At 36.2% G+C, this 16,913-nt stretch overlaps 2 protein-coding genes across 3 annotated transcripts; one reads left to right on the top strand and one right to left on the bottom strand.

The window, feature by feature from the left end:
• Positions 1-681: 681 nt before the first annotated feature.
• Positions 682-5,782, top strand: LOC113502022 (doublesex- and mab-3-related transcription factor 2). The gene is made up of 3 exons (XM_026883383.1): positions 682-2,304; positions 2,888-3,035; positions 5,087-5,782. The coding sequence occupies exons 1-3, from the start codon at positions 2,122-2,124 to the stop codon at positions 5,326-5,328; spliced, it is 573 nt and encodes a 190-aa protein (XP_026739184.1). The 5' UTR covers positions 682-2,121; the 3' UTR covers positions 5,329-5,782.
• A 940-nt stretch (positions 5,783-6,722) lies between these two features.
• Positions 6,723-16,819, bottom strand: LOC113502019 (transportin-1). Of its 2 annotated transcripts, none has more exons than XM_026883376.1 (16): positions 16,636-16,819; positions 16,053-16,385; positions 15,517-15,732; positions 15,159-15,281; positions 14,727-14,822; positions 14,360-14,543; positions 13,870-14,096; positions 13,299-13,508; positions 12,903-13,214; positions 12,724-12,831; positions 12,451-12,624; positions 11,484-11,655; positions 11,298-11,393; positions 10,347-10,422; positions 9,264-9,565; positions 6,723-9,180 (listed from the first exon to the last, which is right to left on the bottom strand). In XM_026883376.1, exons 1-15 carry the CDS (start codon positions 16,732-16,734, stop codon positions 9,283-9,285), a joined length of 2,709 nt encoding a protein of 902 aa, XP_026739177.1. In that variant the 5' UTR covers positions 16,735-16,819; the 3' UTR covers positions 6,723-9,180; positions 9,264-9,282. The 2 variants fall into 2 exon arrangements, with proteins under 2 accessions (XP_026739177.1, XP_026739178.1); XM_026883377.1 differs by having other exon boundaries at positions 13,870-14,087.
• Between the last annotated feature and the right edge of the window lie 94 nt (positions 16,820-16,913).

The following is a 16,913-nucleotide window of genomic DNA, read 5'->3' as shown; positions in this document are numbered from 1 at the left end:
CTCTTGGTGGTAAAAGATCGAACCATTCTATGGTCATCATTATTTGGACTTTTACCACCGTTCACTTGATGAGCCTTGGGATTTTCACTAAATTCTAATTGTAAAATCTTGATAAAATCGTTCCTTCCTTTTCACATATTCGTACATTGACATATGTATTACATTATATTTTGTGGATTCCAATTTTATGTTACTTTATCTTGTCAATCTGATAAGGTTAACGGACTTATGTTGCCGACTGTACGGTATTGATATGACTATACAAGTACCTATCTACCGACTTATTACAATTTAACCTTCTGCAAATATCATATCATGCCTACGCCTTAAGACGGGCAAAGTTAATTACAACAAAAAGACGCATCGGTTTGTTAACACTGTATATTGTTCAATCAAAGCCAGTGAGCCGCAAAATGAATTGAAGGCACGCGTGGCAGCCGGTAGCAATCCGACACAGACTGCGTTTGTTAACACAGTACACAAGTAAAGACCGCTTTATATCCAACTAACACAATTATAGCAAACAGAGTGGCTTTGTTTATTCTATTATAACTTAATACTTCATTAGGGTTGAGTATTGCTTAGCTACCTATCGACCTACGTAGTTAAATTATTTATTGATAAATTGATATTAATCTAAACTATTTATATTTAATTTATGAAGGTAGAGAGTTTCTTTATTTGCTTGAACGCGCTAATCTGGGAGCAAAATTCGGAGGACCAATGAAGAATGTTTCAAAATCGGGGAATTTTTCCCATTTGAGAGTTTTCGATTAAGTTTCGTAAAAATCATTTAATATTTAAAATTACTAAAAAAATTGACTTATTTGTAGTAATTTCCCGGTTACGAATTGTAGGCCTCAAACTATCATTATCCAAAACTAACTTTAATAAATTATTTAAATTGAATGGTTTTCAAATTTATCTTCTCAAGTGATCGCTTATTATAGATAAACTTACAAAGCTATTGGTTTTATTTAATACAAAAATAACAATAACACCGCGGTATCGATATTGTCCAGCGTAGGCAAAGGAAGAAACGTGGACATTTGAAATATGAGATCTAATTGGCAATCGCCCTTCGAGATTGAAGATTATTTTCACAAACCTGAGATACTTATAACTGTCTAATAAATTGTTACGAGTGTTTCGAGGAATATCTATTTTAGTGTTGTTATTTTGTTATTGTTGGTAGCAACCTTAAAGGAAAAAGAAAGGTTCCCTTTTAATTAAGACACTTTAGACACGTTTTATTAAGTGTTTTATTACCTTCCTTATTGTCAGGCGCATCAGCAGATTAATATAAAAATATATTTAGCTTTAAATAAGTTCATGAGTCAGCTAGAATAAACTTTTGGGATCGAAAACATAAACATACACATAACAGCTCAAGTGATGTCTTATCAAGCGCATAGATACAAAGAAGAGACATATAATAAGCTAGTTGGCCTTATTTAATTTACTGTCTTTTTCATGATCTCTTTTGGATTTATTCAACTATTAGGAACTAGTCACTTTAGTCAACTTAACTAAAAATGAGCCTGCATTTTTAGTTAAGGTCCTATGTAAATAGTATTGATTGGAAACGTACCTACCTACGAATAAAAGAAAATGGAATCAGAGTAAAAAACTAGGGAATGCATCAGTCTACAAACCCGTTAACAAATTACCTAAATATCTTAACAAATTACTTAATAAAGACACTAATAATAAATCAAGAAAACTAAAAAGTTAATAGCTTTTTTACAGTTGTCGTCATAATAATGTGTCTTTGAAAACGTTAAGAATAGACACAAATACTTAAATATGATCCAAACGATTAATGTATCATTTTGTTACGAAAAAAAAGTTTTTTTGAAGACAAAATCATCTGGTATCCCGCTCCGCCCGCCCACATTGCCCTCTCCGCCAATAGTAAAGCAGCTAGGGCGGAGCTTTCCTGGCGCTGAACTTTTAAAACTTGAAGCCCACTTTACAGCCGTCAATCTCAGAAACGATATTTCAGCGTCAACATGACTCGCTGTCGCGCCTCATTAATAAATCTGTAATCGGTGCGACCGGTTCATTTATCATGAAAAAAAAGTTGTGTTAAGTGGGTGGACTTGGAAGTATTCAGGAAAAATGCAGGCGGAGGGTGAAGGCGCGGGAACTCGGAAGGCGCTTAGGACCCCGAAGTGTGCCCGGTGCAGGAACCACGGCGTCATCTCGTGTCTGAAGGGACACAAGCGGCTATGTCGGTGGCGAGACTGTCGCTGCCCCGGGTGTCTGCTGGTCCTCGAGAGACAGCGTGTCATGGCTGCACAGGTACCTACAGTGAACTCACTTTTATTAAGTTTTGAACTAGTTCAAATCAGCAGTCCTTGTGTGCACTAGTTTTCTTCGAATTGTAATCAAGAGGATCTTAAAGATAAATTTTCATGTAGCGTTTTCGTGGAAAACTTAAAATTCCATAAATATTACTCGAAGACTTTTAAAAACAGTCTTAGTGTTTTAATTCTGCGAAGACTCATGTTATTTTGAGCACCACCTGTTTTGCGGGTGTGTTGGTGCTTTTATGTATTTTCTGATACAAGGCTATTTAAATTTTGCCGGTGTAGCCTAAATGCTGTTGAAAGAGTTTATTAAACGCTTAGGTTTCTCTAATCAGACCTTGTTCACGTGATTTCATATTTATGAACTGCGCGTAACAAAAAGGAAGGCTTAAAAATCGTCTTTTAGTGGCTGTATTTAGGCACCTACCTACCTACATACAAATGAAATTACGACGCTTTATTTCAAACAGCGTGTACATACGGTAGATATATAACGTGCTAACTATGTGCCAAGAACTAAACCGAAAGTGGCACAGCAGTCATCAGTCATAAAGATCAATGTAATTTGTGTACAGGTTGCATTACGCAGGCAGCAAGGTGCAGGGACCACTGAATGCCGAGACGGCGAGGCGGCGGCGCTGGCGGCCCGCAAGCGCGCCTACCGCGCCCGCTTGCGCTGCATGCAGATGACTAGAACTTTTCCAGTACAAACACCTGTTTATGGTATGTACTAAATATTAAACAAGCTATTTTATAACGTACCTACCTACTATTTCGTAGGATACAGAGTTGAAGCAATACATTAATATTTCGTTACGTCGCCAATCAGTTGTGGAAAGCAGGCCAATAAATAGGTATATACTTACCCTTCCAAACTAGAGGATTTTTTGGGCAGTGCGGTATACGGCGTATGTATACCGAATATACTTACCAGCATTCTTTGATTTTAATCCCAAAAAACTAGCAACGGTTGTACACAAGCATTTTTTAGTAAGACGGCTGGTTGACCATGTAACGTACCTAAAATTTTTAACTAAAGCGTCCTCTTTTTGTTGTAGCCTTAGAAATTGACTGAATCATGCTTCAAAAATAACTGAAAAAGAAACGAACGAACTCAATTTACTAGATTCAACTGACAGGCAAATTAACTGATCTTATTTATTGTTCTTGTAATCATCTAAATATTTACTATGATAACCTCCTAGACAAACGTCATGTCACTTGTATTGTGTACCTAAAAAACTAATACCTACGTTAAAATTATGCTCTTAACGTTAACTCCGACTAAGTACACGACAGGGTGTGGGTTCATTCCCGGTTCTCGCATGCAGTTCTACCAAATTTGAATCCGCTTATGCCCGATTCATTGTACTGGAATCCATCATGTGTAAATGGTTATTTTAAAATGAAATCCATACTGTGACAGATAGCCGGGTGTCGTCTGCACTTCGCTCCCTGTTATTATAGTAACCGAGCCGAAACTGTCGAGTGTTTCGTTTCCCATACGTGAAATGCTAAATGCGAATTAGCTGGATAAATATTTGTTTTGGAACGAGAAGAGATTAATTCTGAACACTTTTGTAAAGATCATTAGACTGACATTAAATACTTACTAATATTATAATAATATGTTGAAATATTCGTACTAACGGTTTCCTTTAACAAGGTGTGAATTCGTACGAATTGTACTTGTGAACCTACAATTTATCGGTTATCTACTTTTATAATTAACTAGCTGTTGCCCGCGACTTCGTCCGCGTGGTTAGAAGATAAAAGTTAGGATTTTTTTCCCGTTTTTGACACATTTTCCATTGTATCTTCGCTCCTATTAGTTGCAGCGTGATGTTATATAGCCTAAATCCTTCCTCGTTGAATGGTCTATTGAACACAAAAAGATTTTTTCAATTTGAACCAGTAGTTCCTGAGATTAGCGCGTTCAAACAAACAAACTCTTCAGCTTTATATATTAGTATAGATTATGAATATAATACAACATTGCAAGTTTCAAATATGAAATTGGCGATCGTTTAAAAGTTCTTACTTATATTCTGCCCAAATGAGAATGTTTGCCGACTTCAACTAAATCGTTACAAGTTATCACATCTCCCCATGTTGCACAAAACATCTTTAACAAATTTAAAAATAGAGCACAAGTGTCATAAAAAATCTAAACGACTCTTGAAAATGTCCCCGCTTCATTACAGAACAAAAGCTGTCATCTAACACTCGGCAACATTTCACTGTCTATTAAAACAAAAAACTGAAATTTCTTTTAACTATTTTTATGGGCTCTAAAAATGTGTGAAGATTGTTTTACATGAGAAGGCGGAGGCGGCTCTTTGTCGGGATATCGTGTTACAGCAATACTGTTGACTGTAAACATGTCTTTCCGTTCTGTTGAATGATATCGCCGCGGGTGCCAAAAGGATCTGTACACATCTGACATTTTTGTAATACATGTTTCTTTAATAGATATGTGGCATTACGTGGTTTAGTTATACTTACTAAAAGTAACGGGTGTCGTTAAATTATTAGCTCATACTAGTAGTATACTGGTTAACTAGGCATTATTGTATATTTTCATAAACGTTTGATTGACAAACGTAGCCTCTTAATAAATGCAGGTACTTCAGCAAAGATTCCCTGGCATACGTAAATGTTGTTGTAGCTAAGTTGCAGTCCGCACTTCCGAATAAATTATAAAAGCTCTTGGTCTAAGCTCCTCAGCACTCAGCAGGTCAGTATTCAAACAAATGCAATTAACTTGTGAACAGGTAACGACAGGCTATTTACAAATGATCCTGTCTGGAACGAGCGTGTCCGCAGGCGTCGTGCGTTCGCCGACGTGGAGTTAGAGCGCGGAGCCGCGCCGCCGCCGCCGCCCGCGCCCCCCGCCGCGCTCCTCTGCAGGAACCTACTCGCAGCCTTGCTCACCACGTACGCTCCAGTACCACAACATCAGCCACAGCGGCAAAAGCTTTCGTTTTCTATTGAGTCCATCATAGGAGTTCAGTAGTGTACTGAAACACTTTCAGGTTGTATACCTGTTTACACTATGCTGTCTTACATACAAGCACAGTTGATTTTTTATTGTAGTGCTATTTTTTTCTCGAGCAATTTAAACAGTATAACTGGGTAAAAAGTTACGCTTTTAATAATAACTTAAATACTCATTGACACTTACAATTAAATTAAAACCATTATATTCGAACAATGAGTGCTTTATTAACGAAATGTATGGTAGAATGTCTATTGTGAGGTCATCTTTTTACAACCAGAACTTAGATTTAAACAATTGATTAGTTAACTCTTACACTGGAATTTGTATAAATTTTTTAACCATTATATAAAATGAGTACAGCATTCAAATTTCAAAAGTGTGTTATACAAATATATTTTTCCAAAATTATAATTTTTCTTTGTTAATTTTGAACAAATCGCCTGGGGTTAGGCCTTATAGTAGAGGTAGGTAGCGTGTTACAAGATTAATAATTATCTGTACTCACTTTATGTAAATGTGAACCAACAACGTAATAATGCTATGATTGGTGTGTCGTTTGTACCGGTTGACTTATAGCTGATATAATGTATTACAATACAAACGTTACCGCAACAATTTCATGTTAATTTTATATGTTATTATAACGTACACATTTCGCCTACAGGTGACAAGAATTTACAATAAGATTTAACTCGTTTTAATATATATTTACTTTCGTACGATACAGTTTGCACGGATGGATTCCCTATCGCCATTTGCAAGAGGACCCTAACTAATGGTAGTGATTTGTAAATAAAACTAAGGAAATAATATATGTCATTAAATATAACTACATAATAGATATAAATTTATATGTGTTTTAAATTATAATAAATATATATAATAAGTATATTATAATTATATTCTAGAAATGGCAGAACAAAGAATGTTTTTTTTTTATAAATAAATAAATAGCATAAAAAATCACATTGTCTACATGGGTCAAGAGAGAAAACAAACTAGATTTTGGTAACCAGAAAGAAAACTATCAAGTTTTCGATATCAAGGTTATACCTCGTATCTGTTTAGGATTTACACTTTAAAAGTTTTGTAATACCCCAATATATAAAACTAAGGAATACCAACTTGAGGTTTTGATAAGTACACGCTCGCACGCCTGCGGATAGGGATGCTCGAATACAGGCACGTAAGACCTCCCCGAATCTTGAACTCGGAACTACGGAATATCGTAACGCATGTGGACAATGTGATTATTATTCACATGCATATAATATATGTATGACATGTACAAAGTATGTACGTTTTGAAAATAATGCACAACACAGACAATTTCACGCGACACAGACAACCTACATTTATATCGACAATGCATCACAATTAATGTTCGTCCAAACGATACGACTATAATATTTTTCATAAAATACTAACTATGCTTCAAGGAAGGGAGTGCCTTACGAATGCCGCCTCACTCACACATACACGCATGCGATCACTTATCCAACTATTATCACGGTTTTTTTAGGAAAAACAAACATCTACATTAAAAAAAATCATGACGATAAAATCTACTAACCTTAAAAATAAATTACGAGGCCACCCGTAACATCGATATAAAATGGGTTCTACTTAAAAAATAAACAATGTGTCTCAAATTTAGCCGAAAGGTAGCTACAGTAATTTAATGTTTCTACGGGTACCGAAGTGTGAAATAGCTACCTCGGATAGGACGCGGCCGTCGCGCGCGCCTCATCCGTCCGCGAGTCGACCGGGCTTCGTTGGCACACGACACGGGATGGGACTAGAAAGGACTGGGGATAGGAACTCACTGGGGCTCAGGATCGGGGATTTTACCTAAACGACAAAATCGCGACCATCTAAATCGTACAAAATTTTGTGAGACGCAACAAATAATATATAAATATATACGTATAGACTCTCTAAAATGAAATTTGAGATGTGACTGAGCCAAAAGATTAAATTTACAAGCCACGGAATGTTTCAAATTTCCTTATATCCCCGAAATACCGTATTAGATTGACACTGTACCCTAAACTACGGTTGAAATTTGTAAATATACTAACGTTCACTTGAACTATATAATTTCAGATCCCCGTATCTGAAAACTAAATGATATATAATAACAAGTGTTTAAAGTCAGACTTTTAGCTTTTATAAAACAAAAAAATAACAATTTACTTGAATATAATAATATACATCGCAATATGTATTTACATATACATAATATTATTTAATTAAATATACACGTAAATAGTACTTTATATCAATCATACAAGTTGGCCAGTGCGAGCGTCGGTCGCGGCACAACGAACACGAGTGGGGACCTTGTAAACCTCGGAGGTTTTCATAAGTGGGCTACGGCACCGAGTAGGCGTCGTGCGTCGGCCCGCAAGCGTCCGCCCGCACGGCCAACCCAACATACAGTTCCATTAAACAATATACAACGTAAAAATACTATTTGGTATATTATATAGCAGAAATCTAGCCGTCATAAAATCTATCAAAGCAGTATATCATATAATATTATCTACACTGACACAGACATATATTCATCATACACATATATTAGTCAAAAAAAAACCAGTCACAAATCACAGTTGACATAAATTCTCGATTTTACTAAGTCTTGTAATTTATATAAAATAATAGTTAACATATCAATTTTAAATACCTACTAAAATATATTTGCAAAGCTCTAGTGGGTGTAGATAAATGCTTTTTTGACATAATCAGTGACCAAATGACTCTTACTTGAAATCCTCTAAAACAAACTGCAGTAATGCGGTGTGTTAATGTTAGTGAATTACAAAATAAACACGTGCTAAATTTGTGTTGAGCAGTAAATGGCATCAGTCAACCTAAGTTATATATTAAATGACGAGCAGTAAGGCGAGCGATGTGACTGGCGCCAGTCTGTTCCCTGACATCGCCACTTGTATTGACTGTCGCGTGGAGCTCTAGGCACGGTATCTACGATACTGTGACTAGTGAAAGCGACCTTATCACTCCACGTAATTAATTAGACACGAAATAGTAACTTATACTATTGTTTCTTTAGATAATTTCCGTGATGAGACTCTAATGATTCGATGTGTAATATATTTGTTTTTTTTTTTTTAAGATAGTGGAAAAATATTTAACAAATTTCAATTTGATAAAATACAAATCAATCATAATTTTAGAATAATTACATTTTAATTTAAAAACTGTTATCAAACGGAAAACATAACTTGTCTCATCCTTTAGGTTACAAACTAGAAACTATCTCTAAGGTTCATGCAATTACAGTAGATATTCCACAACTAACTCGGTAAAAGTCACCGTGTTACAAAATTTAGTGAGTAAAACTATAACTATAAGGGCCAATGAATGTACACTCGTTATCATGGTTATACGAATGCGCACGCAAGCATGCAACGTGCGTCATCGCTGCAACAAGTAAGAATAAGTAAGCCTAGCACCTCACGTGCACGGTGTACCGCCCTGTGCGTGTGCGGCCGCGGCGGCCCGGTCTCCACCTCCTGATCTCCGATGCACGTCCGGTTATTATTAAGTGATTACGCCGCTTCTACATGTAAATCTCATCGAACGAAAACCATTTATTTTTCAGGTACAACAAAGAGAAGAATGAAGTGTAACAATTTACAATGTAAACGATATTATCTGTCGCTAGATACAAATGTGTAAATGTCCTCGCTAGTGTAGAGAGGTCAATGTGTTGGCACATAACGCGGCGGCAGAAGCAGCGGCCGGGCGGGGCCGGCGCGAAGTGTTCCCTACGCTGGGGGCGCAGCCCGCGCGGCTGCCGCACCCACAATGTCGTCCCGACCCGTGCTGACATTGGTTCCCCTGCGGACACACACCACTTGTGATACCTCTCGGATACAAGGACGATATACGGCTTACAATATATATAGTTGAAGGCGACTTACCATGACGCTTTAATCACGTCTATATTCCGCACATGGCGGACAGGCGCACGTTGAGTTGTACGGGGAACTGGTCGGTGAAGTGGCGCCAGTTCTCCTCGCCGACTTGGTTCTTGAAGCCGAGAAGGATCTTTGTGAACATTTCCTTCAGGTCGTCCTTAGGGTGTGTCCAGGAAGCGACAGCGTCGCAGAAAAACATGAAGTCCTGTACGACTCCCGCTGGGTTTACTTGTATCATCTGACAGATGCCTCGGAAGGCAGAGTCTTTCTCGTCATTGTCGCGGATGTTCCGCAATGATGTACACCTGATACCAAATTTCTAACTGTCAGAATTTGCTAGTTCAATCTTAACACGATTCAATAATATAAATTAGATGATAGTTCAAAACGTTGTCGTTCATTTTTAGAAATGATTTCTAAATTATGATGCTTATTTGAAATATCATCCAAAACATTAAATTGTTCTAATATATTTGATGAAAATAATTAAAGCGAAATAAAAACAATATTATTGTGGATTGTTTAAGGAAATTGAAGGACAAAGGGAAAACTTGTGAATAGCAAATATTGAACTGGCACATGTAAATACTTGTATAGACATTGGAACTTAGAGCATTCCAAACTGTAAGCAAATTACATTAAATATATAATTTTAAATAAAAAATATTTTGATCATATGATAATAAATAAATTAGCATACTACATTAAAATAACTTAGGGAGTTAGTCAAAACAATTTGTCTTGCAGTTTGGTGTAAATAATAGTTTATATTAGCTGTTTATATTGTTTAGAAAGCGGATGGTGTTCAACACATATAAAGTACAGCACTGAAAATAACATGATCAAATAGTAGATATCACCCAACAAATCAGCAAATCCCGCAAAGTGTGGCCGTACAGTAATACATAGAATTAATATTCTCATGCTTGGTTCAACTTAAATCAGGAATAACATATCGTATAAAAGAATAATATTAACAAGCCATGGACAAACACCATCCACAATCGAAATAATACCGGTTAATAACTTATTTATTAAACGTAATAGTAATAATATAAAGTAATAATAAAAAAAATGACTACAGACCACTGGCGTACAAATTGATGTAAAACGGGTGCGACGTCGTGGGGGCACACATAACCTAGCCGACCGATAGTAATCGCTACACGCCACGACATACCGAGAACAAAACCAAGAAAACAAATCAACAAACCATTCAAAACATAGTTAAATTACATAATTCAACAGCAACAAATTAGTGTTACAAATGGAAAAACTAACAGTTTTATATGCTAAGGAATTTATCAAATTATATATAAATATATAGTATGCTTGAGGAAAGATGGCCTAGAGCTACATTGGCAGGGCTGGACAATCTGGACATGTAAGTGCTATGAGTTACGGACAGGGACACAGGAACAAGGCTCTCGTGAGTCGTGCAAGCGGATGCTCTATTACTGCCGCGTCTACGCCATCTTTCAATTCGGCCACACACTTCAGTATTCGGCTCTACTTTGTTATAAATATTTACATTATACCCCAGAAACCAAAATAAACATTCATGTAAGGTAAGCTAAGGCGTTGAGATTTGCTACTGTTTGTGTTTATATTACGTGAAAAATATATAGTATGCAATAAAATACTTGTTTTAATAAATATTATGTTCTGTGGAAGAAATGGGAAATTGGTAAATGATGTCTATAGCAGTGTTGTTTAGTACTGAGTTAGAACATATCATATAGGTATTCTGATACATAATATATTTAAACAATCTGCTGGTTATAGACCAGCAGCTACAGTAAACATAAATGGGGTATACAAGTAATTATAAACATCACATCAACTCAATATAAAACATTGAATATTAACATAGTACATATTATAATAATTATACATATTACAGCATAACATGACTGCCACCAAAACTCACTGAATTGTTTATTTTTCTAGCAAATAATAAAACATTACTGATTAGTTTCTCTCTCTTATAAACAGAAATATGTGTTAAATTATATGTTATTCAATAATGTCACTTACCTGTGTTCTCAAGTAGGGTTTTGGGTGTATTAGGCCTGTTGATGATTTCAACTAAATTATTCAAAACAAGGGGGATATACTTTGATGTTTCTGGCCCTGAAAAGTGTATAGACTCATAGGTATTTGGTTCCATTATGTTTTTATTTATTACAAAAGAGAATAGCCGCGTTTTAAACTAACACTTACCTAGTTTGATACTTATTTCGCCGATAGCCCAGGTAGCGTTATTACAAACAGAAATGAGTTCAGGGTTTAGGTTCATGCCGAGTATCGGCAGGAACTCCGGTATGTACGGCAGAACATGTTGGAAACACGCCTTTGTCAAATCACCCAGCAACGCGAACGACGACTGTCGGACCTGACGTTATAAACACAACTTAAAATATTAATTCATCAACATAACCAATTAATCCCTTAGCCCAATACGTGTTAGTTACGGTTATGTGGTTGTTACAAAAACTAGTAATACAATGAATATTAATAATAGTGTTGGTGAATAGAATGCTATATCCATCAACCTAAATACCAAGATGAAAACTGCAAAAACAAGTTGCGCGATCCAAAGAGTACGGTTACAACGTCACAAGTTATCAGAGCACCATAACCTATGTCATAACATATTATAATAAAATTAATAATATTAGGTACATGTACAGAGCAATGTGTCATTCCCGGATATTTTACTGATGATAGTGTTGAGTTTTACGTGGTAAAGCTTTCGTAATTTCCAGCTACAGCAAAATGTATCCACAACACATTACTAGGTAAATACTATTTCGATAGTTTTAAATACAAACATAAATTAATCTAGCATGCCCAAGGTTATTTATAATATAAGCATCTTCCTTGTAAAGTAGCTGGATCGATCTGGAAATGAGTGTTACGACACAACTTGTGAGAGGCCTGAGACTAGCACTGGCTAATCATAGGATGATTTAATTGTTCAAACCATCTCTAAAAAACATGAATATACACCAGTATGCAGGCTAACCATTTTGGACAACGCAACCAGTAATTATACATTAAACCAAATAGTTACAAAGCTTATATGATACAAATACATTAAACTCCACAATACCTTGACCATAACAAAAATGCCCTATGCGCCCTTGTCCCTGTGATTAGATAAGCATGAGTCACATACAAGATATACCTCTGGCATCGGATCCTGCATGCATTGGTAGAGAAGTTGCATCAGGTTGGAGTTAAACACAAGGTGGTCTATGTGTTTGTCCAGCCCATCGGCGAGTCCGCTTAGCAGGTCCAGAGCAACAATCATAAAATCTTTATCGGGTGCTTCGAATTGCTCTGGACTCTGACTATTTGCCTGGAAAACATATGCTAATGTGCTGATTTGATTCTTACTAGAAAGGCTGAAATTTACATTTAATAATCGCATCCAATAATTTACAATTAATGTACTTACAATATTTTGATTCAGTGTTTGTTCTATTAAAGATACACATCTCCTAAAGACTGGCTCACAGTAGGGCAAGAAGCCTGACTGTAAGGCGATTGCTACTGATGATAGACACTGCAAATTACATATTAATTAATAACAGAATTCACCTAAGATAGTGGGATTGAATATGGAGTTCATCTTACCTCTAGTAAGGGGAAAAGATCTGTATCATCATCCTTTAGAACATTCCACTTATTGATAAGTGGTGGCATCAACATGTTGATGTACTCTGGTTTGTTGAGATGGTGTCCAACAGAGTCTGCTAGTGTGCCAATAGCATCATATAGTATCAGCAAGTTCTTGTGTTGATATTTACCGAAGGCGTACACTAGAGTCTCTAATATGAAGCCAAGGTATGGTACAAGCTCTGTGCATGCCTCTTCCTCAAGAGTAGCAAAGGCTGAACAAGCTGCCTCTTGTACACGTTTGTTGTTGTCTAGCACGCATTTCAAAAGCTAAAAGGAAATATATTATTATTTATTTTCACATTTATTTAGGCAAGTTGTCACACTGTAGTTTTAAGTATGTGATTAGCTAACCTCGGTCATGACAGGCCTGAGGTAAAGGTCGTGCGACTGCGAGACGATCCAGTGCGAATACCGCGACAGTGTCCAACAGGTGATGGCTCGCACGAGGGCCTTACGCTCGCCCATGCAGCACACGAGGTACGGGACCAGGTCCGGGAGGTGCGGGACCATGCCCGCCATGCAGCCGTCCGCGACCGCGCCCAAAGACAGGATACCACTCTCCTGTCATATACATAACAGTTACGATACTACATGGTTATATAAATTAATATTAGTCACTATGGAATAGAATATAGACTAGTTTTTAGATGAACCTGTCCTATATTGTTCTGAAAAACTCTAAATAAAAGAAGGCTGTAAATTGCTGTGAATTATGAATAGATTAATTGAAGGACTTTCTTGATAACCACTTGATCAAGGTAAAGTAAACATAATTAAGTTGAGTCACTACAAATATTAGACTACATAAAATCTACATTGATAAGCCTAAGATAGTAGGTAAAAAAGCCATTTTGAATTTTGAAGCCCTGGAAAATACCAAGATTTTGTAATGTTGGAAAATAGATATCTTTTGCTATTTTACCTTTATGACCCAATCCTCATGGAAGAGGGTTTCCTTGAGTATGGGGAAGAGTACAGGCAGGAGGTCAGCTCCAAAGACGTTGGCGAGTCCGTCGAGCGCGGCGGCACTGCACTTGCGCTGGTTCCAGTCGGACAGCGAGCCGTCGTCGGCGTCTGCTCCATCATCGTCGTCATCGTCCGACTCCCCGCCGCCCGACATATTGCTGTCGCCCGCGCCCGCTGCACCATATGTTAGTGAAATTATTATTGGTGTGGCATGCACTCCATGTTAATCAGGCGACTGAAAACTACTGATATGAGAATTGAATCCCTATGGTTAGATTCGCACTTCGATTTACGTCGCATCAGCAGTCCATAAAATCTTGACTTCAATACACGCTCTTATATCTGACATTTGAATATTCAAAACTCTTGTATCGTCTATTTACGAAAATGTTATTAAGTTTTACACAAATAAAAAAACATGCGATATATCTAAAAGTAAATTGTACCATTGTGTTTAACGGTGTGTGAGCGTGGCTTGTGGAACCGCGGTCGTATGTCGGACTCCCGATCGGGTTCCGCATCATCCGCATCGTCGTCGCGGTCGCCTCGCAGCAAGACCACGGCCATCTCTGAGTAGCGCATGCCGCGGACCAAGATGGGAAGAAGGGCAGGCAGTCTCGGGCCCAACACCTTAAGAAAATTATTACATGTAAATGATCCGAATTTGTAGACATTTGAGCAAATGAAGCTATTTGGTAATATTGCACAAAATAATTTTACTGAGTAGAAATATTTTTTTTGTTACTACATACTATTATATTAAAATGCTTAAACCCTAAATTAAAGTGCACTCATTTATAATTTGAAGCTTACCTCATGACAGACATTTTGCTCAACTAATGAGAGCCAGAATTCACAGGCCTGTAATGCAACACCTTCCTCTGGATCCTGTGTTCTCACCAGCATGTACTGTATAACAAAAAAATAAACATTGAAAATAAACATGTTCAACTTTTGAATGTCACTTAATTAATTTGTGTTGTATCATCTATGAACAAAATTTTAACAATCTGAATACAAACCAATCTATAGCATGGGAGCTGATATTTATAATATAATTATAAAATTTAAATTACTTTAGTTGTTCATAACTAATCACAGGTGAGTAAATTACATCAGAAATTGTGTGCTGAGTCATTATTTGAATCACTTGCCTTGAATTTCAACAAAAGTTAATAAAATCTATGGATACCCATATATGACACATAAATGCTAATATTATTTTATTGAAAGAAATATCTTTACCTCAATGATATTAGCGAGATGTGGAATGAGTCTGTCCAGTCGAACTTCAAGTAACAAAACCAAAGCATGACAAACATTTTTTCTAACATCTGGATCTTCATCTGCTGCTAAATGGAACAAGTTCTGTAGACAAAATGCTTAATATTACATCACAGTATCAATAAAACCATATATATAATATATAAATAAGTAAATGATAATGTTTAGTTTCAGTAAAGCCATTAGAAATTACTTAATCTTAAAACTTTAATGTTTTTTAGAAAATCCTATAATAAAAATATTTCTGCTTGTAAAAGTTTCAAAACAATTCAAGGAATATAATATTAACTTGAGTAGATACAAGTAGATAGAAACTTACCTCAATAAAGGCATCAATATGCAACATGAGGGCCTGGGTCCGACCAGTAATGAAGTAGTTGACACAAGCAATAGCATGGCATCTGATTTTAGGTGATGAATGTCTGAAGAATTGAAGGAATTTGGGTATAAGCACATTGAGAGGTCTGTTGAGTGCATCACTGTCGAGGATCTCGGCTGTATCTTCACATATCTTCTGTAATGCTCCAAATGCTCCCTGAAAACATCACTCATGATTAAATTTCTTTAAAACATATTTATGATTTAAAGCATTATTTTATTGTTTTTTGTAACATTTAAGAACAGAATAGGAAACTCAATAATGTTCTGAACATCATTATTACTTAGTTTGAAATTAAATCTTTCACAAAATAGACAAATTCTAGAAATATAGTCTAGTGCGAGGTCATTTCAAAGTTATCAATTATACAAACAGTGCTAAATTATTTGACCTAAATTATATTAACAATCTCAGCTTAACAGCATTTGTTCAGATATTTATAACCTTTAATATCCTAATAGTACAGTAATACATACCTCACAAACATTGTAATCTTGAGAGTCTAACATTTGACACAAGGCTGGTAAGAGATCGGGCCATGATGTTAGCTCCCCTTTACTAGCTATAGTGGTAATTATAATACCCACTGTAGCCCTAATCAAGGGAGAAGGGTCCCCTACTGCTGATAGACATTCCCGCTTGATAAATTCAGCCACTTCAGGTAAAAAGCTGTTGTAGTGAGCTTTGACATTATTTTTCAAAATTAAACCACTCAAAGATCTTGTAGGTTCTTCTTCGGTGACGAGTTTAGTCAAAACGAAAATCAAATAGTTGTTGAAGTCTGGATACTTATTCAATTCTTCCAATTTCTGAGATTACATTGTTAGGAAAATAAAGGTTGTCAATGGCTGTCATGTCGGAAAAATCGATTTTATCGTAAGCGTCGAGATGAAACAAATAATAGCTAAGAACGCGTAAGCGTCAACTACTATGTAAAAATGCATGAAATAATGAAAACATTGATAACGATTTACACATAAATAAAAAATAAAGCGGTTATAGTAACAAAAAATATCCACGCCGATAGGTTTATAGACGAGAAAATTATGAAAAGGATACTTGTTGAACTGCCCTTTGAGTTGCTGTGTCTGGTGATTGAGACTCTTTGAGAAGTGTTAGTATTTGTCTTAGTCCTTCTTGTTCTGGTTTCCACTCCATTTTCTGAATAATTCTACGAAACGGTTTTATTTCACTCGGTCCCGTAAAGATCAACCATGCCAAAATTTGTGGAGTTGCCACATTTAATTATTTTATTGATAGCGAAATTTCTGTTTTTTAGTAATAATAACGAGAATGTCAGTACATTATAATGAAAGAAAACTGCAAAAATCGATACA

The sequence above is a fragment of the Trichoplusia ni genome, chromosome 16 (genome assembly GCF_003590095.1).
Source record: "Trichoplusia ni isolate ovarian cell line Hi5 chromosome 16, tn1, whole genome shotgun sequence".
NCBI classification, from domain to species: domain Eukaryota; kingdom Metazoa; phylum Arthropoda; class Insecta; order Lepidoptera; family Noctuidae; genus Trichoplusia; species Trichoplusia ni.
The sequence above is the reverse complement of the archived record's forward strand: the minus strand, read 5'-3'. Positions and strand labels throughout refer to the sequence as shown.